Raw genomic sequence first — 27,793 nt, 5'->3', positions numbered from 1 at the left:
AGACATCGATCAATAACAATAAGAAAAGGATTTAGGGCCCAATTGTAAACAACATATCATTTATCAATTGTAACAATTTACACGGTCTAGGTTTCACAGTATGATTTAAGTTAACAGGATGGTTAAAGGAAAACTGATAATTATAGGTAAGAGGAAATAAAACAGAAAATACTTTACTTAAATTTTGAATGAACATCTTTTAAATTCAATCAAAAGAATTCCGTTAATTATTCGTAATATTAAATTTTCTCTATTCCATTTTGACACCTCTCACTATTTCATTTATTAATTCATTGATTCATTGATTGATCGATGGATTGATTGATTGATTGATTGATTTATTGATTGATTAATTAATTCATTCATTCATTCATTCATTCACGTAGATATTACTTAGATATTACTAATAAATAAATCTAATTATTTTAGTATTAATTATCTTATTTAGATAAGGAATAATTATCGATTAAGACCATTGTTGCGGTCCACTAAGTGTTATACTTACCGTCATAGTTAAATTAAACAATAACTGTGGTTGTAGCCCTCTATAACAGTATAACATAATATAAACCGAATCAAAGGTTCTTAATTTCTATATTTGATAAGTATTATCTAATATGCAAATACAAGAAAAACGATGGCTATAGGACGCCACCCAGAAGAACTCACCTTGAGACTATGAAGATTACAAAAGGAATATTGACTCGGTGTTGATGGTATGTATTGTAGAATGTGTTAAAGGCGTTGGACGAAGATGTAATATTAGATTAAGAAAACAAGAAGAACGCAAATGCGCTATTATCAACGAAGAATAATTTATTGATAGAAATACAGGGGTTTTTGGTATAAACTGTTAATGACGTGATTGACCTCTTGCGCGAAAACCTGAAAAATAACAAATTCAACACATTAGATACAATAAACGTAGCATTTTTAGCAATACACCACATAATGCAGATATCGGAGGTAACCTGTTTATTTTTGTAGTGTGACACCTTAAATATTGTATTAGAATTGCTGACGAGTTAGCTCCCTCTTTTTATTGAGAACAAGCAATGTAACGTTTTGGATATTTTTTTCATCTACTGTAAATTACGAATTACATAATTTAATATGTAAATTTGAATCACTCGTATGTAATTACCACAAAAAATACACTGCTCTCCAAAATTTCTATTTCATGTGTTGTCTTACAAATATACCTAAAGTACAGAAACATGTGAACATTTTTAATACAGGCATCAGTATATAGTATTTATCAACTTATTTAACCTCTCCAACTCATTAATTGGATTTTCGAGAGTTTTCTCAGAAATAAATTACCAACAAATTTTAACGAACATATGTACATAACAGAACTTTTGGAGGGCAGTGTATTTTATCGAAGAATATAAAGTAGCATTTCTCTTTTACTATTTCATTCAACTACCCTACATCAGCTGTTTCTGTAAGTGTTCTATTGTAAACGTATTTATCTTGGCGGTTGTCTTATCTTAGCGATTTCGGACAAGAAAAGCTGCGCTAAAATATGATTGTGAACATCTTATTTTCTATGTGTTATTATATAACCGTTATTGCATCATACATACTTGGTAATGGTTGTCTGATTGGAATCATAACCTATCTATCTATTAAAGATGTTATGGCGATTTTTTAGCATACATACCTGGTTAGATGAGATTGGAATCCTAACCTACCTATGTACAGTGATGTCTGCCGTTGTGTTTATGTCTAGCCTGTATTGTTGTTTGTCAGAAGCGCCAGTAACAATACAGCTCCTGGAGTAAAATAAAGTGTAAACGTGTTTAAAGTATATGTCGGTTGTTCCATAATTTACATAAATCTCAATTTCGTTTTTACTTTCTGTAAATTAATGAAACCGTTTGGGATATTCCATATGGAGAGTAATCTTTTTCCATGCATTGTTCATATCTTTCATCACAAATCAAGACTTTATTTTATTTGTTTAAAGAATTATGTAACCATCATTATTCTAAAGAATATATTTTCTGTTGTATGACGTCATATTTACATAGAAAACAACGTGAGTTTCGCTCAGAAAATATTGATGTCGCAAAAGACATCTACCAGCAAGGTACTTTCGTACCTGTAATGAGGAGTAAGATGGATCCATCGCCGGAACCTCCAAATAATTCGCCTCCGCCGTAGCCGTTTGCGAGTCCTAGTGCTGCCAGCGGAACATCCCTTGGTTCTGGGGATGCTATAGGATATAGCAGCGTTGGATAACCTCCATATCCACTATAGCCCGCATTACCGCCACCTTTCCCGTATCCGCTGTATCCGTAATTATAGTAAGGAGACACGCCCCCTTTTCCGTATCCTGTGTACCTGGAAAAGAATCATAGAAGCATTTAGGTTGATAAATTAGTTATTTATTGCAAAATTTGCAGCCTATGAGCAGAATACAAATTATTGTAAGGCTACGGTGTATTTTTTTTCAAAGACGGGCTAGATTGATGAAATGTGCTGTGTGTTGGTAATAGGCAAAATTAGATAAATGGTTCTTTGTTTTTTGTTCTTAAATATAATTAGAAAGTATCATAGTTAATATAGTAGGAAAATATCTAAAAATGATAATGCGAAAATATCTTAAAATGATAATGCGATATACATTATTTAAGTAAGAAAATATCATAAAGTGATCTTAAATCTATTAAGAAATTATATTAAATATAATGAGAAAAATTTGTTGCTTACATTTGTTGCGGTTGTTGGTAGTAATAAGAGCCGCCCCCGTATCCATCACCCTTGACCACAACTGAGAGGCAAGCCAGTGAGGCCAGGACCGCACAAGCGAACCTCATTTTGAATACTGTGGAAAAAACCCCATTGCATTTAAGTTTCAACGATTCCTATCTTCATTTTAACAATATGATATATAAAGCAATGAAATTATATCATTTCGCTTGCAATGGTGATAATAAAAAAAACAACGGTTAGTTATGGTTTTTGTTATTTTTTTTCTATGCTAAAGCCCTTGATTTTTTAAATATCATAAAAGATAAGCATTGTGTTGCCACCAATCTCTTGCGTAATAATGTTTTCATAATGGTTAACGATATTTAATTAAAACCGCATTTTGACGCACTTATTAAAATGACCCAAAAATTTGAACTTACAATTAAAATTATTTTTCTTTTAGAAATAGCACCAGAAATGACAGAACTCGTGCTTGATTCATATGATTTGTTTCACTCTCCTAGGTTTTGTTCATATATTCACAAAAATACTCGCTTAATTTTAAAAGGTATTTCTTCCAAAATAATGACTAAAACATGGGTTATGATATTTATAATGTTACGGTGGGTTTTATTCAGCATTTTTCGTACTGGAATAGCAATAAAAAAAGTTTTCCCACTTCATATTTTAATTATATAACAACTTAAACTAAAATCATCTATCAAGTCCTATCTTTCTATATCGTTGCTCAAAAGAATACATATGTATATATCAAGAAAAAGTATATATATGGTAAGATAATCAATGATTTTCGTGAATAAATAATTTATGTTATATCATAGAAATCAATCACTATTATTTCATATAATACATATAAGTACATTTGAATTTTATATATAAATATATAGGTACAATTATAATTGTTATGTATAAATATATACAAGTACAGTTTTAATTATTTTAAACAAATATATACAACAACACTTATAATTATCATATATAGATATATAAGTGCAGTTATAATTATTTGATATAAATACATATGTACATACAAGTACAGTTAATAATTTCTTATATGAATATCTAAGTACAGTTATGATTGTTTTATGTTAATATATACATGTAAAGTTATAATTATTTTATATAAATATCTAAGTACAGTTATAATTATGTGGTATAAACATATACAAGTACAGTTATAATCAATTTATGTAAATATCTAAATACCTGTGATCCTTTGGTGGAGCCGGTTCAGTAAAGGATACTCTGGTCCGGGCCTGGACTCATCTTTTTATATGCCTGCCCCCGAGGAGCTGGACATCTGGGTCAGTCCGTTTCCTGTTATGTTGATATAGAACGATTCCGGTCTGTGTTAATCCATCATATTTCTGACCAATCACTCGGGCGAGACAAGTTCAATTATCCAGCCTTGAGCGCCAGCGTTATAAAAATATATACCTAAAAAATCTGGGAAGATAGTTTTGTATTATTTCAAATAAATACGAAAATTCAATGTTACCATTAATCTATATTTAAGAATTCTGACAAGACAGCTTTTAATTTTTATTTTTTCAAATAATAAAGAATTTAACCATGTTAATTGTGAAATGCATTTGCTTACTTTAAACCACTTTATTTCTCGATGCAAACACATTTAATATGTAAATGAATGCCCGATTGTCATAGAGATCCCTTTTATCTAGAAGGGATGCATTTGCAAATTTGATTACAATAACGAATCTACGATGGCCCATATCAGCCGACATTGCAACTGCTTTACTAAACTGTAGTTGTACACACATTTGTGGTGATTGTCATGGCAACTGCCTTAGTAAAAAGCACTTGCCAACGTGTTTTGTCATTTTACTAGTTTGGCAACTGCTTTACTAGAGTAACTGTTTTGTCATCCTTACGCGTGGCCCATATCAGCCGTATTGGCGAGTGTCTGGCTTTTGAGACAATTAACATTCCACGCCGATATCTAACCTAGTTTGACGCTATACACGTGTACTGATTAAATGACCTTTGAAACCAAAACGATATTTTACGACACTTTTCTTGGTAAAATCATAGGTATGTAACGCAATCTGTGGCTAATGTTGACGTTTGAATGAAAATAGGCTTTCAGTGAAGTAACTCAATATATTATAAAATTTCATACTCATGTTTATTCATCTTTAATAATATCAGGTATTATGTAAAAATATGGGTTTTCCCTAGGTAGGGGCATATAATGAGAGATTTAGGTGAGTTGAATGCCTTCATTAAATTAGCTTCCCTCCTAGACTGGCAACCAGTCCCTAGTATATTTGGAAAAAATCACTGAAATTTGGCTCGATTTTTTTGTCTCTACTAAGTATACATGTCTGAATAATTTTCAAACTAAGGAGAGATAATCTAGCTATTATTTAATTTTCCCTATCCTAGGACTGTAACCTCTCCCCATCCGGCTCTCAACATTAGTTTACCGTTAATTACCGTACAATAACTTATTACTACCTATGGCTATGTTATTTGTATATAACTTTAATCGCCTTTGTCTTGTGTCGTAAAGTATCGTTTTGGTTTCAAAGGTCATTTAATCAGCACACCTGTACGGCATCAAACTAGGCTTTATATCGGCGTGGAATGTTAATTGTCTCAAAAGCCAGACACTCGCCAATAAGGCTGATATGGGCCACGCGTAAGGATGACAAAACAGTTACTCTAGTAAAGCAGTTGCCAAACGAGTAAAATGACAAAACCCGTTGGCAAGTGCTTTTTACTAAAGCAGTTGCCATGACAATCACCACAAATGTGTGTACAACTACAGTTTAGTAAAGCAGTTGCCATGTCGGCTGATATGGGCCATCGTACGAATCACCGAAACTAGTATATACGCGTTAATATTTACATTTACATGTCACTTCTACTATATAAACTAACAAAGGCAAATTGTTTTGACGGTATATAACTGACACCCAAAACGGGGCCATTATGACGTCCCTAATGTTGACGTGGTGACTTCAACTGATCACCGTCAAAATGGCTGTGCCATCTTGTGGATTAAATCATCGTTGATAAACGGTTTTCCTGATCTATAGCTTAAACAATGTTAATACACAACCACAAAATGAGTTGATAATGTAAATATAAGCATTGAACAATCTTCCTATGCCATCTATGGTCTATATAGATGTCAGAGCTTTGCAGACAATCATCTCATAATGCGCTAGCGCGCATTATGAAGATTGTCTGCAAAGCTCTGACATCTATATAGACCATAGCTGTTATAGGAAGATAGTTTAATGCTTATATAGCTGTTTAATGTATATTTCATATAACAACGGATGTTGTGTAACGATGACATTAGTGAAAAAAATATTAGATAATTCTTATATATTTATTGAAACAATGGCGATAAGACCTTGCATGCTAAATTCAGTATCTTATTTGCTACATTTTGACATGTTTATCACAAATGGATCAGAGGGTCTGTAAATCAATTAATTATAAATGTGAAAAAACAGTATTTTGTAACTTTTACATGTGAAAATACCATGAGTTCCATCGCCATAAATGTTATGATGACGGACAATGAATTTTAAAATCAAAAGCCATTGATAAACAGTGGATTTACAATGACAGGCACCTAAATATAAAATAACATGTAAAATAACAGGTTAGATTTTTTTTTATTCAATAAATTGTCATGTCAGAGTTATAATGAAAAGATTTACTCCGTTCATTCCACCAAGTTAAAATAGAGGCGCAATGACCGAGTGTTCTTGAAATATTACCACCTATTAAGATCTCCATGGCCACATCTAAGTCGCGAGTTCGAATCCCATATATGGGGCAGTTGTCATGTTCTGACCGCTGGTCGGTGGTTTTTATCCAGGTACTCCGGTTTTCCTCACAGTAAACCTAACATGACCCTGTCTGTTAATAGGACGTAAAGGTAAACAAACCAAACCATTAAAAATCAATGTATGCCTTATGTAAGACAGTATTGTGTATTTCTATGTTTGCGCATTATTGTAGTAATATAACTGACTAAATATCGTTGCAGTAATTCACCTGAATAAATCCCCATGTAGTAATATAATTGACTAAATATCATTGCAGTAATCCGCCTTAATAAATCCTAATGTAGTAATTTAACTGACTATTTTTCATTGCAGTAATCTACCTGAATAAATACTAATATAGTAATATAACTGACTAATTATCATTGCAGTAATCCACCTGAATAAATCCTAATGTAGTAACTGACTAAATATCATTGCAGTAATCCACCTTGAATAAATCCTAATGTAGTAATTTAACTGACTAGATATCATTGCAGTAATTCACCTGAATAAATACTAATGTAGTAATTTAACTGACTAAATATCGTTGCAGTAATTGAACTGACTAAATACCAATGTATTAATCTAACAGACTAAATACTGATGTAGTGATTAAATTGACTACTAGTAAATACCAATGTAGTAATCTACCTTACTTTCACGTGTGGCTTTTTTCAAAGCCGGCATATGTTGAAGATGCATTTGTCTGTAAGAATTCCAAGACTTACTTTCAAGACCAGCCTATTGTAGGGTATTGCTTTTGTATAAATATAAGTAATATGTTTGAACAAATATCAATATGTAATGAATACATTTTTATCTTTTAAGAATAGATATTTTATTTTATGAATTTTGAAATTTTTCGCATGCCATAAAAATAATTTACCGGTTCATCAATTGTTTGTAATAATCGTCAGTTTTAATGGTGTATTCAAGAATCATTGAAATAACTCTTCTGCAGTTTGATGATTTTTTTTTTCATTTCTGATTTTATCAGCATGGGTTTTTTTTTTTTAAAATGTTCCAACGCCGGCAGAGCATAACCAATACTCAACATTTGAACAATTTTAATGCTTACAGATGTAAATGTATGTCTAATCAACACATTATTAACCAAATAAAATTAAATCATTTACTTTACTTTGAGAAATGCGCAATCAGTACTTCATTCCATTTAGGACATAGCGCAATGGACTTTTTTGCGCAACGGTTTTGTTGTTTTAAACACTGATTAGTTAAACAATGGCGATATTCTTCCATTCATACATTATAAAAACCAGTAAAATTTAAATGTATAATTTGGAAAGATTTATTGAAAGCAAAAGATTCTTTTCCAGTATCATTTATATTATTACGAAATCAAATGCATACTGTTTTGATGGTCATGTATAACCTTTTTAAATAAGTGTTTGCAAAAACAAAAACAAAATCGTTTAGTTGCCTGCGGTATGTCGGTGTAAAATCTGTGACGTGAAGGTGCAAAACAATTGTGTTTTGCAGTTTTTTCATTTTTGTAAAAAATAAATGGAAACAATACAAATTAATCGTTTAAAATATATTATCCTTAGTGTAGAATGTTTTACAATTATGAGTAGACCAATATTTCTGTTTTTGTTGTTATATAGGTAATTACAAAAAAAAGGAGAGAGCTCGTTGCGTACCAATACAGCATTGATTTACGTATTGAATTTGACTCTGACATTGATGATTTTAATAACATCTACATAATTCAGATAGAATATAACCATGTCCTTGTTTTCCAACCAAACACTCTATCTTTCTGTCTATTACCAAGAGCTGATCAATCTTGAAATAGATTTTAACTCCGCCTCCTCAACACGCACGCTTAGTTCGCACCACAGAACCCATTTAGGTCAAGAGTTGAAGTAACCATACGAAGAGTTTGGATGATGCAGACGATGACGGATGGGACAAATGGCCGCCTTGGGGCAGATGGTACACAAGGAGGAAGTTGCTTCAATCAAATCTTTCCTGTATTGGTTTAAGGTCAGCGTATAAAACGTTCGACCTCAAGATATAGTAAACCAGAATCCCTGAACAGGACGGGATCCTCACACATCGATAAGGGTCCTGTATCGTAGGGGTGAGTAAAGTTATCCTTCCTTGGCATATTATAGGATATTAATAAGTTGATATAGTTTACCAATACAAGAAATTCTTTAATATGATAGTGAAATGGGTGTTATCATTTTCTAATACACAACTGGAAAATTGCACAAATCAATTTGATTCTTGCGTTTGCTTATATTGTCATTTTCTTTACTATTGCGAATGTTTGCTTCCTTTTTATACAAATAATATGGGGGTTTGTATATGTTATTAATAATTATGACAATTATCCATTATTTGATAAGGCATATGATCAACGGAATAACAAATGTTTTTAATTAAGCTACTTCATATTGCTGACAATTTTTCAAAGGTATTTTAATCACATTTTTTTTTAATTCTATTTTTTTTCTTAAATCAGGTCGTCATAATATCGTCTATTTGTATTCAGTTGTTTATATATTTTGAATATTTCATCCCATTCTAGGTCACAAGATGCGTTTGCTTCTACTAGCAATCGCCTCTGGGGCGATCCTCTGTGGATTGTTCTCAACGGTTACCTGTGATGGTGGATACAGTGGGTACAGTAGCTATGGTAACTATGGCGGAGGCCAAATCTATTACGACCAAGGGTATGACGGTTACCAAGGATACGGAGGTTACCAGGGTTATACCGGCATGCAAGGGTACGGCAAGGGCTATGGAAAAGGAGGTGGAGGGGATTATTCAAACTATTGGGCTCTGAACGTTCCTTATGGTTTGCGCGTTCCTCCCATTGCCCCACCGCTTGGTTTAGACCAAAATGGACTGTACGGCGGTACCAACAATGAGTCGCTCTGGGCCGTCGGTAAGTATTAATATAAACCAATACGTTTATATCTGCTGCTAAGTGTCAAGTCAATGTCAGTTTGTTATAGCTTATTTTTAACGTAAAAAGGATAGACAAAGTAAAGTAAAAACATATTGTTACTCAATGCATTCGAAGACAAAATAAAAAGGCTCACCTAATGTATGGTTAATAGAGGCCACCTAATGTATGGTTAATAGAGGCCACCTAATGTATGGTTAATAGAGGCCACCTAATGTATGGTTAATAGAGGCCACCTAATGTATGGTTAATAGAGGCCACCTAATGTATGGTTAATAGAGGCCACCTAATGTATGGTTAATAGAGGCCACCTAATGTATGGTTAATAGACTTTATATTGTTTGTGATTTTATTAATCTTATTTAATTAAGATCAGTTCGAACTTGGTGACTTCGTGAACACCTTTTCTGATATGAGTATTTCTTTCCATTTTACAATATTTCTACCTCAAATATTACGTTTGTATTTTCAGTTGTCTTCGGATTTCTGCTTTGGCTCCTCGCTAGTGGAGCCAGTACCAGAGTCGGTTAAAATAGATGGAATAAAACAACACTATCTTTGTATATATGTAAGTATGACGTTCCGCAGGACAATAGTGTATCTGTTTCAAAAAATAGCATTACATAGTTTTACCACCATTAAAACGTTGGAGTGTCGTATTTATCAGCGAAAACGGTTTTCCTACGGATGAAATTCCTTGGCGTTCTATATTGTATTCATTGTCGAATTTATTTCCATGCTTTAATATATAAAAGGAATGCACTCATTTCTGTTATTGTAGTCATAAGACATACAAATTGTTTAAGAAATTGATCTTTTTTTCATTTCAGCTTTAAACGCAAGAGGACCAAACCGTCATGTATGTCACCAAAAGCCCCGTTTTATATTTTGTGATGTTACGTATTTTTTGAAATAAACTATTTAAGTTATTAAATATATATGTTTCTTATATTTCTTCTATGACAGACTTCAATTTTTCTTGCAGTATTTGTAATAGTTATTTTATAAAGTAACTGCGATTATTGCACTGTGTTATGATAAAATATTGGTCGATCTTGCTATTCCACATTTAGTTATTTTAATGGGGAAATATATTTATCGATCAAAAGCATAATAAAATGCTTAGTCATAGGTTTAATTAATTCCTACATTTATTAAAGATGCTCCACCGCTGACAAAGCATGAACAATACCTATTATTTGAACAATAAATGATGTATAATCGTGTTTATAGGTATTTAACTAACAATAAGCTTTTGGTCATGCACAATCTTTACTTATTCATCTGCTCCTGTTTTTGATAGAGACAAAATTTAAGGAAAACTTTGTCGATCATAAAATGAATGGAACACAGCGAACTAATGTGTAACTCTTTGTATATGTCCTGTGACATTAAATGCACAGTATAATCTAATGCCAGTTATAGAGTCATTCAAGGGTACGCATGAATCGTCACACTTAGCAAGAAAATGTCATATGAAGACATTTTAAAATCTCATTCGAAGGTAAAATGTTAATGAGAAAGTAGTTAAAAGCCCACTACTTTTCCGATACAAAAATTAAGTTTTTTAATAACAACAAAAATATAAGAAAATATATAACGATGGCCTAAGATGACGTTACAACCCCAAATAAATGCAAGGTTCCCTTTGTTTAGAGGAAAGATTCATTTCGCTGTTTTGCCGTCTGACACAGTGATAGTCAACAATCGCGCGGTAATTATGATGACGGCGGGAAAATATGACGACCCATGTTATGAAAATTAACATTTTATTTATTTAATCAAATCGTTCAGATGTAAGTTGATAACTTTTGGGACTCTACAACATTATCGATCTCGTTTTACATTTACATTTTATAAATTAAAAACCATTTCTGAAAGTTAGTGGTCCTTAAAAGAAATATTTTACATTGATTGGTACTTGTTACGAAGACAAATTGTCATTATATTTTATAACTTTTGTTTTTAAATTTACTTCAAGCACACATAAATTATAAGGCAAATTTCACTTGAAATATATCATATTCTTGTGATCATAATTATCATGTTTTTGACAGTAGGAAAACAACAAACTTTGCGACAGAATAATTTTATTTAATTCACAAAAATATTTTAAGAAGGAAGAAATTGTAGATTGATTTGATATCTTGTGTTTTGTCATCCGACAGCGTTGATTTCTTCACCTCATACGTCCGCCTTTCTTCGGCAAATGTTGATTTATATACGATTGTTACTTTTGTTCATTTTACGAATTGTGAATAATTCTTAACGTGAAATTATTTTAAATTATTTTCAATATTTAAGGTCTTTATATATGTATATTTTGATTCGTGACATTATTGGAAGAATAAAATATTCACAAGCAGGTTACGGAAAATATCTGAGACTGAACAATTTCGCCACTGGCTAGTCTCTATTACTAATGCAGCGGTTCTGTACAAATCACCGAATGTCTATCTGATAATATTCAAACATAAATACTGTAGCGCCAATCTATGCTACTGATCGTATTACTTTTGACTCCAGTCTGAAGATATGACGAAATTATTCACTTGGGACACAACCATATGAATGATATACTAGCTGGGGCATAAATATGAAAATTACTGTGAGGCAACTGGTAGCTTGTTGAAATACCTGCTACAGTACATTTGTCAATATATAGATACAGTATGTATATTCATTTTGTTAAAACTAAATGATACATATTTATTTGAGCTTTGATGTCACTATTTTTAACTTCATTGGGGTATGAAAGAAATTCTCACAAAAGTTTGCAAAAAAAAATTATTTCATAATAGGATGAATTTAAAAAATAGTTACACCGATGCTTAAATTTTTTTTTCAGACTACTTGTACTTGATAACGCAAAATACGCTTAAACGTACGATTTCATTGATTTCCCTAATAATTATTTTCTGTAAATCAAAACGTAACGTCAGCGTCTCTATTGTGACGTCATGATAAGGTCGTGTTTTCGCGCCATTTTCGTGTTTTTTTCTTGATAGAATCAGAAAGTCGGATATAGTATGAAAACAAACAAAAATTAATTATTATATTTATATTTATTATCCTTGTTAAATTCCTCAACATTGTTGATACGATTATTGAACACTTCTAATATGTATCCATAATATTTCATGTTTTTATTTTCAAGCTTTCAAATATATCTTTTTCACAAAGAAAAACACTATTATAGCATTAATGAACTTCAACTTAACATAAAAATCACAATGAAATATTTAACTGATTTAACTAAACTTATAACTGATCTCGAGAAACACATTTCGCTATATTTTGTTTCTCGATTACATCAGTTACTTGTCCCATAATGGAAATATATACAACGTTATATCTTAATACAATACTATACAATTATCGACCTATTTTCAGTTGGATACGGTGAGTTTTCAACCCGAGTTAATGATATATCCCGAGGCCGGAGGCCGAGGGTTATATCATTTTCGAGGGTTGATAAATCACCGTATCCACCTGAAAATAGGTCGATAACTGTTTTATTATATGAAATTTACAAGATATTAGCCGGCTATCCAAAAAGACCTTAATTACTAAAATACACAGGATGATATTTAAATGTTCTTTTTACAAAAGTAGTAGTTTAACAATTACATGTGCAGCATATGGTAAATATCCAAATGCTTCTTGCTAACGGTGTAGACTGGTAGTACCGGAATATTGTATCAACTGCAGCCCGTCTGGCATTCTTGTCGTTTTCCATAAATTGAAGTTTGTAGTTGATCACCGTTGATCGCAGTAAACTTGCAGCCTTCCGCCATATATGTTGCCGACTATAATAATGACGTCACAATAGATTATCTCGAAGTCATTGAATGAGGGAAACTCCTGTTACGCTATATTTGGGTACGAATCAACGTCAAAAGTGATTATGACGTCACATTTCAAGGGAGTTTTCTTCGATCTATTTTTGACACAGGTTACTGGACTCGCGAGAGGTATCTGGACTGAGTCCAGTAACCTCGCGTGCTTTTTGCCGCCGATTTCGGGGTTGATATCGCAGTTGATGAATACTTCTGAGAAACGTATTGGCCAATCAGAATACAGCAAAAGCACCAGTCATATAATAAACGTATTTATTTTGATGAAATCAAATTTTAGTATCAAATTTAATTTATATAGGTCAGCGCTGTATTGAACCGCGCATTTACTATAATTGCTACTTCAACGACAGAAAATGTATTTAGCACAGTATTGTTTTTGCGCAAAATATCTGGTGCAAAAACCGTGAAAATATTAGAAGCTCTAAAATATGTTCGTTAACAGTATTTTGTATTCCCCTGCGAATCAATTTTATCAAAACTAATTGTTATATGTACCAACAATAAAACCCAACATTGATTTTGATAGACTTTCGGATTAAAAAGAACCTTCTTACGTATCCCACTGATCAACTTTAATTTGGCCATAGAACAGGCCCATTGAACATTTTGAGTTTTAAACGCATATTAAGGGTTGGCTTAATTTTGCTATATATAACATTTTGTTTTAATAAAATTGGTTCCTCGGCAAAGTTATATTGTTCACGAAAGAGGTCCTTTATCTCAAGCTGGATTAGACGCATACTTCGTATTGTCATCATCTCATCCTGCAATTAAGGATTAAAGTCTCTTTCTGGTGGTTCTATCGAAGAATAAAGTTGAGTAGGGTATCGATATTTGGAATGGACCGCGAAGCGGTCCATGAAACAAATATCGATACCCTACTCAACTTTATCCTTCGATAGAACCACCAGAAAGAGACTTTAATCCTTATATTTACAGTCTTAACTATTATTTTCATAGCTCAAAATTTACCCTTAATAGTGTTTATGGCATTTATAAGACTAAAATTGAATTATATCGTTTGGTTCCGACAGGCATTTCGAACAGCCACTTGAAGTGGCGGAAATTCCCGCCAATTTATCAATGAACATACCAATAAAATGAGTTCCGTCTGATGAAGCATATATCTGAGGTTTTCCCGGTATGGAACTATAAATAATTTTATTTATCTGTTGTTAAAAAACACCATGGTGCAAAGCAGTTTGGTTTTAATATTTTGCTTCGTATGATTTCACACGCTTACACAATTCATAACGTGGCAGGATATTTAACGTAGTTGTGACGCGGCGTCCGATTCAAACCGCCTGTGTCAAGGAGGTGTGACAAACAGAGAGTTTCTTCAATTTTGTGATCACTTGAGTTCTACTTAATCAGTTCACGTTTGAAATTTCTTGAATACACGGATGTTTACATAGTTCCATGTCATTCTTTCCGGATTTTAGAGATTTTCAAATGTATCGGACGTCGTTTCGAGGAACATGTACAAACACAGGTAGGCCCACTACTGTAAACGTTTACTGTACCGCTCTCAAAATGTTAGCTATATTTATATTGTTGTTTTAAACACTTCAATAAATATTAGAGGTATCTATTACAAGTATTGTAAAGCTACAATTGAAGGATTCCGTTTCATTGATATTTCGAAACACCCAAACGTACATTGTGTATGTAAGTCCTACTCTTGCCGATTCACAGTAGATTCTAGATAACGTACAGGACTTGTCTGTTTGCCGAGGTGAACAAAAATGCATTGTCGTGCTAGGTCGTTTTGGTTACACTTATCCAACTCAAATACTGACGTGTTCTGACATATCTTATCCATTCGCGTACAACCAAAGATGTTAAAAATACGAATAGAGAACAACACAGACTCACAGACACACAACATTTAAACATTGCGACGTCATCGGAATGTGCAAAACTGTACATTGTACAACATTGTTTATTTATCATACGCACGGAAGCATTGCTCAAAGAGGTACGGTAGTAACATAAACAATGTAACTTTTCTACATTTGTATTTACACACGTACATGAATATGTGTTCAAACCTATTTTGATACATGTACATGTTCATCGAACGTACGTTCGGTTACTGAAAACACCAAAAGTTTCTGATTTGGACCATCATAAATTCATCCGCGCGGCTCCAAATTGCGCGTGACATACTCAATTTATCGAGAAATAAAGTTGAGTAGCCTTTGGTTGAAATCAACGGGGTTTATACTATCAATTCACCACTGACTGTAAATATATAGCATATAACATGTTTACTCTAGTGTTTATATCAACATTCGATAGAAAAATTCGTTTGTTGAGAATGGATGAAGGTTCTGTATTCCAATTATTCATGCCTTTTTCACTGCCATTCATAAGAATGGATTATCGAATAAAATGTTAAATGTTTAAAGGGAGTGTAATCACTTGAAATATAAAAAGAAACAAAATTACCATATACCTATATAGATAAATAACAGTAATAAGAAATACAAACAAAACAGAACTCGTGTAGGGCAGTGTACCTATTATTTGTATGCGTATGCAGCTAACTTTAACCCATTTGCAGTCAGCATTGTATCGATAAAACCCGATGTCACACGCAGAGGACCACACAGCGTATCACTGATGATTAAATAACACTGATATTTCTGTCAGTGACAAGAGACCCACATTTGCGGTTATGATTGCCAACGGGAATAACCACTTCCTGATAGAAGCATGCGTGGCCTGCGAAACTGTGTTGATTCCATTGATGGTTAGCTTGCGGCAGGATCGGCAGAACCCGTATGCAAATGGAAGAAAATTTATTCCATTAGAAATACCATCTACCCTTTGATATAGCTATAAATCTGTTTTTCGCTTCGCTAGCTGTTAATTAAGATATATCGTGCAGTCTATCTGTCCCATTGGCTGTTTCACCTTCAATATATCATAATAAGATCGAATCACTTAATTGTTCGTTTGGTTGTTTTGTCATATTAATTATTACGTTGTTTTGAGTGTGTGTGTGTGTGTGTTTATGATTATTAGGCTAAAATATGTCTGATTAGGGTTACCTTGGCAAAAAGTAGGGTCGATAGGTCGGAAAGTTTGTTTTTTTAATTTTTAGTATCTTTAACTCTAAAATAATGGCCGTAACCGGAGTCTGAGATCGAAATCCCCACTTTTTAATTTTTTTTTTCGTAGGAAAGAGGAAAGAAATATTAGGGTAGGGTATAAAAAACAGACATATTATTGTTTTGGCCTTAGAGGGAGTGTTATTGATTATATTGCATAACATGAAATATATGCATATGTGTTTATATTTTCGGGGTCTAGAGCTTTCAAAGAATCTCGTGGTTGGCAAATGAAACAATGATTCTAAAATTGTATATATATATATATATATATTTAAATTTAAATCGTGTTCTATATCACCTATAAAAAACGATACTTTCTACAGAACTAATATTTCGTGTTTTACACTTACTGTATTAAAACTTCGCTTAGCTGGTAGAAATATTCAGAGTTTGATCCTCGTAGTACGAAATATGCGGAATTCATGATAGTACTACATTAGTTGTACTTGATTCAAAACATTTGGTGAACGACTCGCTATGCCTGGAAATTTTGTTAAGTTCTGATAGAACGGACCATAAACCATTTCCCATGAAATCGTACTTCTTCCCGAGTTCAGCTGATAGGCACAATCACCATACATATTCCCGAGGCAACAGTGGGCATGACTGAACCATCGTGACGCCATACAGAGACAGCTATATATTTGAAAATATTTTGAGCTTAATAAGGTAGATTTACCGGTTACATCCATTGAAAATCCTCTTTTGTATTATATGACAATGGTATTGCATCGCTGAATCTTAAAATCAGATATGTTAACACATTGTGCAGCCCTTTTAAAGCATCCAAAAACTACTTTTTCGACGGTGTTACACAGCTTACACGCGATAAGTAATATCATTATCCCCTCATGTCCTGAATAGAAGTATTGTAATGACGTTTGTACTTTTAAAATATTATTTTATGTCTTTAGTATTCAGTACAGTATCAAAGCATCAACAAAATGAATTCACCTTTTAACAAGAAAAAGCGGGTTTCTTTCTTTCTGAATTTTTAAAAGCAAAACCAAGCGGCAGCAGCATCAACGTTGAATAGTTGTTTTCTAAAACAAAAATAATTTAAAGATGTTACCTTGCTATTCTACCAGTAATTAAAGCAAGTTAATTACCATTTTTTGACACATCTAAGAATCCATAAAATAGGGTTTTCCAAATCCTTTAATCAAAATGTTAATGATCTAATGAGTGTATTGCATTTGATAAACCCGTATTACACATGTAGGTATGAGACAAAATGAATTTATTTTCTAATAATTACCTTTAAATTTAGTTTTAAGTACGACTGCTTTAGGTTCCAATGTGGTTTTATTGTGTTCAACAAAATATTTAATCCTAATTTTAATGTTCGAAGCTAAATTTAAATGATTTTGACTGCTAAATAACATATATACTTAAACGCAATAGATCATTTAACTATAACTTTTATTACTAACGTATATCTTAATCAAAATGGCGTTTCATTTTGCCGGTCAAAATATATTTTAGTGGTTTAAAGGTTCACGATTTCGCTGTATAAGTTTCTATACTTTACCCCTATATTCTCGACCATACCAATGTACAACGTAAATTCTAAAATATCAACCCTTCCAAAATAATCCCCTACACGGCGTCTGCTAGTCTTCTACAGTATATTTAATCGTAAAGCATTGGTTAAACAATTATTTTATAAGTAGTGTACACTCAAGAGAACAGTTGTCAAAAACAAATAGTAAACAAAATAAACAAACATTCCAATATTTGTTTAATTTCAACGATATGTTTTGAAATCAACACGAACAATTGTCACTTTTTATTGTTTGTCAGTGTTTTATTGATTTTAACTTTTAACGTACCTTTCTATTCAACTTAAAAAACCTTATCACAAAATGGAACAAATGCATAAACCTAAACTCTCTATCTTCATGAAAATATGAAACAATCAGGAAGGTATCTAGACACTGTAAATATACAAAAACAATTATCAAACGAGGCTCTAAAAGAGAAATTATCATCATACGATTATGCAGTTTATTTCACATAAATGTCATTAAAATAGCATTTACTTTGATATCATCTGAACAAAACAAATTGAATAGAAAACAGGGTGACAATTAAAACCAAGATAAAAATTATTTATTTCGAAGGGCGATTGGAATTCCATAACCTTCAGGATACAATATGCATAAAATGCATATATAATGCATATGCATGACGCCAACACCAAACCATGAGACGTTTCCACCGGAAAGTCTTTAAGTAGTCTCAGACGATATCCAGCCTATCCGGAGGTGTTAGTGGACCCAGCTAATAATAGGAGTAGGATAGCCGTCATAATTACTGAAATAAAAAGAGGTAACCATTAGCTTATGGAGATAAGTGTACGTGCATACATTAGTCAACGCAATGTCCTGGATAAGTAACTTATATTGTTTATGATAATTTCAACATATAAAACTTGATATAGCTCATAATACGATTTGTTTACTTTTGGGAATTGATCACTGTACAATGACTAATTTTGAGTCACGTTTTTATGCATAAAGACTTGTACCTGACGACTGTCAACCAATCTTTTTACGCGATGACGTAATCTCTTGTTTTCATTTACAACAACTTTTCGCGTCGGTTTAATTTAGGGTTATTTGGTCTGCCTAACCTGTGATCCGAACCATTCTGTCACGATTTATTTCCGTGGTATCTTATCGCTCGCTCTGAAATGCACCCGAAAATAAGTTGTTTTACAGCATTTTAATTTAATTGAGGTAAAACGCTTCATTTGACTTGTGGATTAATAGACTCACTTCTTACCAAGACGGTATGACAAAGAAACCACAACATGAGGAGTTATTCGTGAACGTCTAAACCGAGGTTTGCCGAGTGTTGGACATTCAGGAATTCCCCCGAGAGTTGTGATTTCGTTGTCACACCCTCGTAGGTAGGGAATAATTCTTTATCTTCCATATACAAAAGAAAAAGGTGAGATATCAGAAAAATATACAGCTTTTTCACCACGTCAATATTGAGGACGTCACAATTATCCCACATTAAATCATGACGTCACGCAAAAATACTTTCGAAGCGATTAATTTCCGCGAATATTTAAACTTTGACAATGTACTTGAAAAGAAAAAAATGTTGTATACAGTAAATTTGTAAATCACTTCAACGAAACTGTTAATACCGTATTCGACTCAATAGGCACTCAATCACTATAAGCGCCCCTCACTCTTTTTTAGGATTCAATAACACGTACTTCGATTTGAATGTGGACTTTATGGAAGACGTTTATCAAAGGCTAGACAAAATTAAATTCTATTTAGGTTAAGTCTAACACCAAAGAAAGTAATAAAAAATATATATATAAGTACTTTACTATTTTGAAAGTTATGATTTTTTTAAAATTGAAAAACTGAAATTTAAAATAAAAATCTCTAAACATTAAGGGAGAGCTTAATGATTGTGTGTGTGAGGATTGCCCCGCCGTACGTGCCTTTATCTTCGTTAACCTTTATTATCGTGTTATTATATTGTTAATTTGTTAATTGTAATATATCCTTTTAAAATATATGGTCATTTATGGATGAGCTAGCTGGTTATACAGGGGATAATTCCAGATAGTATTGCCCAACAAAGCCTGGCAATTGCCTCATGTGGGTTTCTAGCTTCATGTGTTGTTTTTAATTCTAATATTTGTGATAAAATTGATGCCATTATTTTTTTGTTTCAGAAAAGCAAACACAAAGGCATATTTTGATTGTTATAAGAGACTTTATGAAGAAATGACACAATCACTTTCATAGATTAATCTTTACGAATTTTCATTTGTAATTGTATTATCTTTTAATAAGTACCGGTATGCATTGGTAGATGTATATATTTTGTAACACTGATGTTCTGAGAAGTTGTCTATTCAAATTATACTTTCATTTTAATGAATGCTATGATCAAGAGTGACTATTCACATTATACTTTCCTTGAAATATTTACTTGGATATATGAAATCTGACTGTTATTGACATCAACTGACTCTTATGGTTATGATCACTTGATATTAGAATTGAACCCAAATTTGGTCTTGGGTGCAAAGGGAGAGCCTCCACGTGGCCCATCTGGTAACACTTGACATTTATACTTATGCATGTTTGTTTGTTTGTTTGTTTGTTTGTTTGATTAATTAACGTCCTTTTAACAGCTATGGTCATGTAAGGACGGCCTCCCATGTATGCAATGTGTTGCGTGTATGTTGTGCGAGGTGCGTTTTTTGGGAGACTGCGGTATATTCGTGTTGTGTCTTCTTGTATAGTGGAACTGTTTCCCTTTTTCATAGTGCTATATCACTGAAGCATGCCGCCGAAGACACCAGGCAACACACCCCACCCGGTCACATTATACTGACAACGGGCAAACCAGTCGTCCCACTCCCGTTATGCTGAGCGCTAAGCTGGAGCAGAAACTACCACTTTTATAGACTTTGGTGTGTCTCGGCCAGGGGACAGAACCCAGAGCCTTCCTCACAGGGGCGAGCGCTCAACCAAAGGCCAAAAGTGAGGTGGTGTCAAGGGAGACTCTAGGAAGAACAAAGATATTTTAGGGAGAAAGAAAAGATAAGATCCTAAATTTAGTCGCCTTTTACGATCATGCGATAGGGGCAGCAGGTACAATTCTTACGCCCTACCTGCAGGGCACACTTATGCATGTATACGTGTGTATGATCATATGTCTGGTGGCTAATCTCCTTCTGAAACTAACTACAATGTAGCAATGTGATGAGGCCACATCAAAGGAGAAATAATTTTGATATGGGACCAATTTTAACGTTTCATTCTTGGTAAATGCATCAGACTGATAAGAAAATCACACAGTTGTTTAGTGACGTTATATGGAAAGAAGAGGCCCAGAGGGCATGTATCGCTCATCTGGTTTGTAATGCCAAGTTATGTTCTGAATACTACACAATGAGCCCGGCTAAGGCCCTACCAATTATTATGTTGTTTATGTCAATCTGATCCTAAAAGAGTCTTGCAGGATTAACTATCGGCGATATCATATGTTCTTTATGAATGTTACCTGTTCATATTGCATCAACATTTATCATTTCATTTTACATTTTATTCGCCCACCACCATCAGATGGTGGGCTATTCAAATTGTCTTTTGTCCATTGCCAGTAGTCCATCAATGCTTTCGTCCATTCATTAATAATTATTATAAGTGTGTAGTGTAGTGTTAGGTGTAAACACCAGTGTGTAGTTTTAGGTATAAAAACCAGCATGTAGTGTTAGGTACAAACACCAGTGTGTAGTGTTAGGTATAAACACCAGTGTGTAGTGTTAGGTATAAACACCAGTGTGTAGTGTTAGGTATAAACACCAGTATGTAGTGTTAGGTATAAACACCAGTATGTAGTGTTAGGTATAAACACCAGTGTGTAGTGTTAGGTGTAAACACCAGTGAGTAGTGTTAGGTATAAACACCAATGTGTAGTGTAGTGTTAGATATAAACACCAGTGTGTAGTGTTAGGTATAAACACCAGTGTGAAGTGTTAGGTATAAACACCAGTGTGTAGTGTTAGGTATAAACACCAGTGTGTAGTGTTAGGTATAAACACCAATGTGTAGTGTAGTGTTAGATATAAACACCAGTGTGTAGTGTAAGATATAAACACCAGTGTGTAGTTTAGTGTTAGGTATAAATACCAGTATGTAGTGTTAGGTATAAACACCAATGTGTAGTGTAGTGTTAGATATAAACACCAGTGTGTAGTGTTAGGTATAAACACCAATGTGTGTTTTAAGTATAAAAACCAGCATGTAGTGTTAGGTACAAACACCAGTGTGTAGTGTTAGGTATATTTACCATAGTGTTAGTAAACAACACCAGTGTGTAGTGTTAGGTATAAACACCAGTGTGTAGTGTTAGGTATAAACACCAGTGTGTAGTGTAGTGTTAGGTATAAACACCAGTGTGTAGTGTTAGGTATAAACACCAGTATGTAGTGTTAGGTATAAACACCAGTGTGTAGTGTTAGGTGTAAACACCAGTGTGTAGTGTTAGGTATAAACACCAATGTGTTGTGTAGTGTTAGATAAAAACACCAGTGTGTAGTGTTAGGTACAAACACCAGTGTGAAGTGTTAGGTATAAACACCAGTGTGTAGTGTTAGGTATAAACACCAGTGTGTAGTGTTAGGTATAAACACCAATGTGTAGTGTAGTGTTAGATATAAACACCAGTGTGTAGTGTAAGATATAAACACCAGTGTGTAGTTTAGTGTTAGGTATAAATACCAGTATGTAGTGTTAGGTATAAACACCAGTATGTAGCGTTAGGTATAAACACCAGTATGTAGTGTTAGGTATAAACACCAGTGTGAAGTGTTAGGTATAAACACCAGTGTGTAGTGATAGATATAAACACCAGTGTGAAGTGTTAGGTATAAATACCAGTGTGTAGTGTTAGGTATAAACACAAGTGTGTAGTGTAGTGTTAGATATAAACACCAGTGTGTAGTGTTATGTATAAACACCAGTATGTAGTGTTAGGTATAAACACAATTGTGTAGTGTTAGGTATAAACACCAGAGTGTAGTGTTAGGTATAAACACCAGTGTTTAGTGTTAGGTGTAAACACCAGTGTGTAGTGTTAGGTATAAACACCGGTGTGTAGTGTAGTGTTAGGTATAAACACCAGTGTGTAGTGTTAGGTATAAACAACAATGTGTAGTGTAGTGTTAGATATAAACACCAGTGTGTAGAGTAGTGTTAAGTATAAACACGAGTGTGTAGTTTAGTGTAAGGTATAAACACGAGTGTGTAGTATAGTGTAAGGTGTAAACACCAGTGTGTAGTGTAGTGTTAGGTATAAACACCTGTGTGTAGTGTAGTGTTAGGTATAAACACCAGTGTGTAGTGTAGTGTTAGGTATAAACACCAGTGTGTAGTGTAGTGTAGGTATAAACACCTGTGTGTAGTGTAGTGTTAGGTATAAACACCTGTGTGTAGTGTAGTGTTAGGTATAAACACCAGAGTGTAGTGTAGTGTTAGATATAAACACCTGTGTGTAGTGTAGTGTAGTGTAAGATATAAACACCTGTGTGTAGTGTAGTGTAGTGTAAGGTGTAAACACCAGTGTGTAGTGTAGTGTTAGGTATAAACACCAGTGTGTAGTGTAGTGTTAGGTATAAACACCAGTGTGTAGTGTAGTGTTAGGTATAAACACCAGTGTGTAGTGTAGTGTTAGGTATAAACACCAGAGTGTAGTGTAGTGTTAGATATAAACACCAGTGTGTAGTGTAGTGTAGTATTAGGTATAAACACCTGTGTGTAGTGTAGTGTTTGGTATAAACAATAAAATTTTGCCTGTTTTTCACCCTCCCCCACCCCACTCCAATTTGCCTCAATAGTTTAGCTTTATAGATACTTAACACTTGGGATGACAAAGGGCGATAATGAGAATACGTGTATATACATTGTGAGAGTATAATTATATTGATCATTTGAACTCACAAACTACATCCCCTGCACCCTCCATCCTCCCTCATATGAAGTTTGGAATTTCATTAATCATTTGAATTCAACTGACCTTTACTTTAATTAAATTTCTAAAATATTATTTGAAAAGAACAATATCTTCAATTTAACAAAATTTAAATTTATTTCATAAAAATCTTGAATTTCATTTGGTTGATAAATACATTTATATGTAATTGGCCTTCATATCATTTTGTTAATTATCTCCCTTGCTTTGTGTCTAGCACTTTAGAGTCTCCATACCTCACCTCACCTGTATTTTTACCTGTTCTAAAAATAACTTTGTTTTGGAACTAAACTTTCTGACACAAGGTACAGCCATATTGATTTCTCACATATGAAATGTACCTTCATTTGCAGGGGCTTTGGTAACTAAATGTGTGCTCTTTTAAGGGTTTTGTCAACAAATAGTTGAAGAGGGGATATTTTAAAAATATGTAGCTGTGTTTTTGACTTTTTTACTCTCCTCTCTTGTGCTTGTACCCTCAAAATAATATCTTAAAAATTGCAATTAAGCATTTAATTCATTTAAATATAATTTTTATTAATGTAAATATGCATAATTACAATATGTGTATATAATGGTGTGAAGAAATGTTAATATACTCATTGCAATTATGCTGCTTTCATCTTTGTATTTTGCTTGGTATCTGATGCCCCCCTTAACCGTGAGTTTGGAACTCTTGTTGCCCTGAAGTATAACTGCATAACTCGGGTAGAAATACCTTAAGCGCAGGCATTTATTTCTTGATATACTTACAAACTAAGTCGGATCCGTTACCACAGTTGATATCAAAAATTCCACATTCTGTAGAATCCTCCCCATCGTACGGTACCGGATTGAAATACGACGGATAAAGGTCCTGGCCGGGAGCATACGTTAATGTATAAGTTGAATAGGACCGGGACGGTTCTTGTCTTCCATAACTTGAATAGTCGGCGTAGACAAAGGTCAAACATAGGACTATCAGTAGTGAGGAAACAGCCAAACGAACCATGCTGTATCCTGTAATAGAAAAACGATGTACTATGGAATTCAATCTATCTTCTCATTATTATAACCTTTCAATCATCTCACAATCTATATATACAAAAGGCTTTTTTCTAAAAACTTAGAAAAAGTTAGTCATCAGTACTGCTTGTATGAGTCAATGAAGGACTATGTATGGTTTGGACCGTTTTTGCCCCCCAAATTAGTCAAATTTTCTAAACTGTTATTAAGTTTTTAAATTGTTGAATTTGACATATATAGTACATTCCGTAATTTAATTGTAAAATGAGTTTTCTGATTTTGCAGTTTTTTTCGCCATGTTTTGCTAAGTTTTGTCTAAGATACCATAGAGCGCATCCTAGAATAAACTTTACATTTCTTCTAAAGATGTATTGGAAGTGCATACATATTCTTATAAATATTAAGTTTGTTCAAGGATGCGCTCTTTAGTTTAATAGACGAAATCTATTGCCAAAATAGTCAAAATTTTCATATTTGCTTTCTTTTCTTATGTTTCAAAATCAGTTTTCTTCCCCAGCAAATTAGAAAGATGCCAGGGTTGGGGCCCTGGGTTCATCCCTCTTACAACATATAGCCTCTCACAGGAGGTCTCTTTCACTTCTTTTATTTGATCGCTTTCATTTCATCACATTTTCATAATTTACTTATTGTCAACCACTCTTTCCTCAAATCTATATCACAAAAGAAAGTTAGTAAAAACATTTTGTTTACAGACATTTTTTATGATTTTTTGAGATAATAACTTGCTCGATCTATGTATTTTGAAGATCATTGTACAAAACTTTATAACAATATGGATAAAGCAACTTTCATTAACTTTTGATTGTTACATTCATTGTTCATTTTTTGTGTGGTTTATTTATATTTTATTATTATATATTCATTTATTATTTTTATCTATTTATTTATTTATTTATTTATTTTATTTTGCTTTTCTTTTTTTCTTTTCTTTAATTGTAACACAGTGGTCTAATGAAAAAAACTGTACATGTATCATTTTTATCTCCTTATCTATCTCAAACCAATAGTGATTGAGAAAGAATGAATTTACAAATTCTAGTAATATTAAGTGATATTTTGAAGAGAATGTGGTTTCAACTCGATAACAATACGACAAATATTCAACAATGGACTTGTTATTTATTGATTGATTTTTTGAATTTCAAACATCGAATCTTTCATGAAATAGCTATAGTTATAACCATCGATGTCGTTATTTTATTTTCATCGGGTTATGAATTTTACGCGTTTTCACAAAGTTTCCAAATACTTTTTGATACTTCTATTAAACTTAAAGATAATGACAGGAGTGATTGATTAGGCGCATTTGGGTTAATGCAGAAAAAAACCCATATATTTATGTAAATATCTCTTTAACAATACGCGGCACCTTTTTCACGCATGAAAAAACTGAATCACATTTATTAGTATTTTATATGTTACGTTTCCAATCAACCACTTCCTGTGACACGATACATTTGAAATATAATGTGCCATGTTTCATATTCATCCGATACAAACGATTAGTTTCAATAATACAATTTATTTCGTTTTGCATTTTGTGGATAGGACAAAGTTAATCGGTTTCATAAATGTCACATAAATTATTGAATGACTTATAATCGTTTTTGTAAATATCATAAAGATAATTTATTACTCACCTGCCTGAGACGGTGATGCCGCTACTCCGAGAGTGTCTACACTAATGTATATAGTTTTTAGGTCAGTAGGAAGTGACAAATGCACTTCCGGGAGTCATACACCTATTGGTCAGGTATGATATAACATATTGTAAATTGCATCGGGACACACCTGTGTAAGTATGTCTACAAAGGCTTACGGCAATGTTTGACCTGCAATGTACAAGTAAAAGTTAAAACATAAATAGATAAAGCCTTTTATTAATTAGGATCTACAATGATAAAAGTTTGCCTCAAAGAAAAAGTTTGAAAGAAGGACAATTATAGTTTCCCTTACATTTTTAACTTGTACACATGTAGACAATAATGTAATCTATCTTTAACTCAGCATAATGAAATGTTATGCAAGATTGCAATAATAATTCACTTCGCTTTCAAACAAATTGAAAAACTTGGATGGAATATATGTACCTCATGTGATAACATGTTTGAATTAAATCTTCTCTAAATTTTATTGCCATACCCGATTGTTACAGAAAATACCTAACCTATATATGTGTTATAAAACACGTTTTTCGTCAGCAAAATATGTACTATAATTTTTGTGTCAAAAACAAATTGTTATGATAGTAGTAGATTTGTCTGTACATGAAATGTATAAATGTCAAAAACGTGTTGTTCGTGAAAATCTACTTAATCTGTATACCTACTAAGATAATCTTGTTCTATGTATTGATCGTTACACGGTCATATGCTGACTTTACCTAATAAAGGTTAATTACCTTCCTGCAACTGCCAAACAGACATATTCATATGGTAAAAACTAGACATACTTTTCATAGTAATAATCCTGTCTATATAACTAGGCTTGTTGCCTGTAAATGAGGGAGGAAAACAGGGGGGAGGGTATCAAATTAATCTTGACCTAAGAATAGCACTACAATAAGTCTTAATGGGTTATTACTGAGAACGTCTTATAAATTGGGACTCACTGTAGTAAAGTGTATAACGCGTTTTGTTTTTGATGCCACACCTTATCAGGTTAATTCACTATATGATCGACCATGTAAGAATAAATCACAGAAAAAAAGGGAATGCGAATTATACATTTCGTGTACATACAAATCTACTACTATCATAACAACGGGTTATCGAGTGGTGTAGTGGTTAAACCGCTTGTCTTTCA

At 33.0% G+C, this 27,793-nt stretch overlaps 2 protein-coding genes and 1 long non-coding RNA gene across 4 annotated transcripts; 1 reads left to right on the top strand and 2 right to left on the bottom strand.

Moving 5' to 3' along the window:
• Nucleotides 1-793: 793 nt before the first annotated feature.
• Nucleotides 794-4,017, bottom strand: LOC138322462 (uncharacterized). Of its 2 annotated transcripts, none has more exons than XR_011208400.1 (5): nucleotides 3,928-4,017; nucleotides 2,719-2,833; nucleotides 2,108-2,349; nucleotides 1,667-1,778; nucleotides 794-885 (listed from the first exon to the last, which is right to left on the bottom strand). XR_011208400.1 is itself a non-coding variant. In XM_069266489.1 (5 exons), exons 2-4 carry the CDS (start codon nucleotides 2,823-2,825, stop codon nucleotides 1,732-1,734), a joined length of 396 nt encoding a protein of 131 aa, XP_069122590.1. In that variant the 5' UTR covers nucleotides 2,826-2,833; nucleotides 3,928-4,017; the 3' UTR covers nucleotides 794-885; nucleotides 1,698-1,731. The 2 variants fall into 2 exon arrangements, 1 of the variants encoding a protein (XP_069122590.1); XM_069266489.1 differs by having other exon boundaries at nucleotides 1,698-1,778.
• A 4,515-nt stretch (nucleotides 4,018-8,532) lies between these two features.
• On the top strand, nucleotides 8,533-10,402 carry LOC138322461 (sulfur globule protein CV2-like). The gene is made up of 4 exons (XM_069266488.1): nucleotides 8,533-8,634; nucleotides 9,088-9,447; nucleotides 9,941-10,036; nucleotides 10,299-10,402. The coding sequence occupies exons 2-3, from the start codon at nucleotides 9,096-9,098 to the stop codon at nucleotides 9,997-9,999; spliced, it is 411 nt and encodes a 136-aa protein (XP_069122589.1). The 5' UTR covers nucleotides 8,533-8,634; nucleotides 9,088-9,095; the 3' UTR covers nucleotides 10,000-10,036; nucleotides 10,299-10,402.
• A 7,824-nt stretch (nucleotides 10,403-18,226) lies between these two features.
• LOC138321258 (uncharacterized) lies at nucleotides 18,227-26,743 on the bottom strand. The gene is made up of 3 exons (XR_011208304.1): nucleotides 26,629-26,743; nucleotides 24,716-24,961; nucleotides 18,227-18,763 (listed from the first exon to the last, which is right to left on the bottom strand). It is a non-coding gene; the product is annotated as an uncharacterized lncRNA (long non-coding RNA).
• Between the last annotated feature and the right edge of the window lie 1,050 nt (nucleotides 26,744-27,793).

Source organism: Argopecten irradians, chromosome 4 (assembly GCF_041381155.1).
Source record: "Argopecten irradians isolate NY chromosome 4, Ai_NY, whole genome shotgun sequence".
Taxonomy (NCBI): Eukaryota; Metazoa; Mollusca; class Bivalvia; order Pectinida; family Pectinidae; genus Argopecten; species Argopecten irradians.
Note: the sequence above shows the minus strand (reverse complement) of the source record. Positions and strands in the feature narration are given on the sequence as shown.

Excerpts from the sequence above, each read along its gene's own strand:
- LOC138322461 (XM_069266488.1), top strand. The coding sequence starts at position 9,096 with ATGCGTTTGCTTCTACTAGCAATCGCCTCTGGGGCGATCCTCTGTGGA. Across the intron at positions 9,448-9,940 it reads TGAGTCGCTCTGGGCCGTCG|TTGTCTTCGGATTTCTGCTT; the intron begins GTAAGTATTAAT and ends TTGTATTTTCAG.
- LOC138322462 (XM_069266489.1), bottom strand. The coding sequence starts at position 2,825 with ATGAGGTTCGCTTGTGCGGTCCTGGCCTCACTGGCTTGCCTCTCAGTT. Across the intron at positions 2,350-2,718 it reads TACCAACAACCGCAACAAAT|GTACACAGGATACGGAAAAG; the intron begins GTAAGCAACAAA and ends ATTCTTTTCCAG. Across the intron at positions 1,779-2,107 it reads CATCTTACTCCTCATTACAG|GAGCTGTATTGTTACTGGCG; the intron begins GTACGAAAGTAC and ends ATTTTACTCCAG.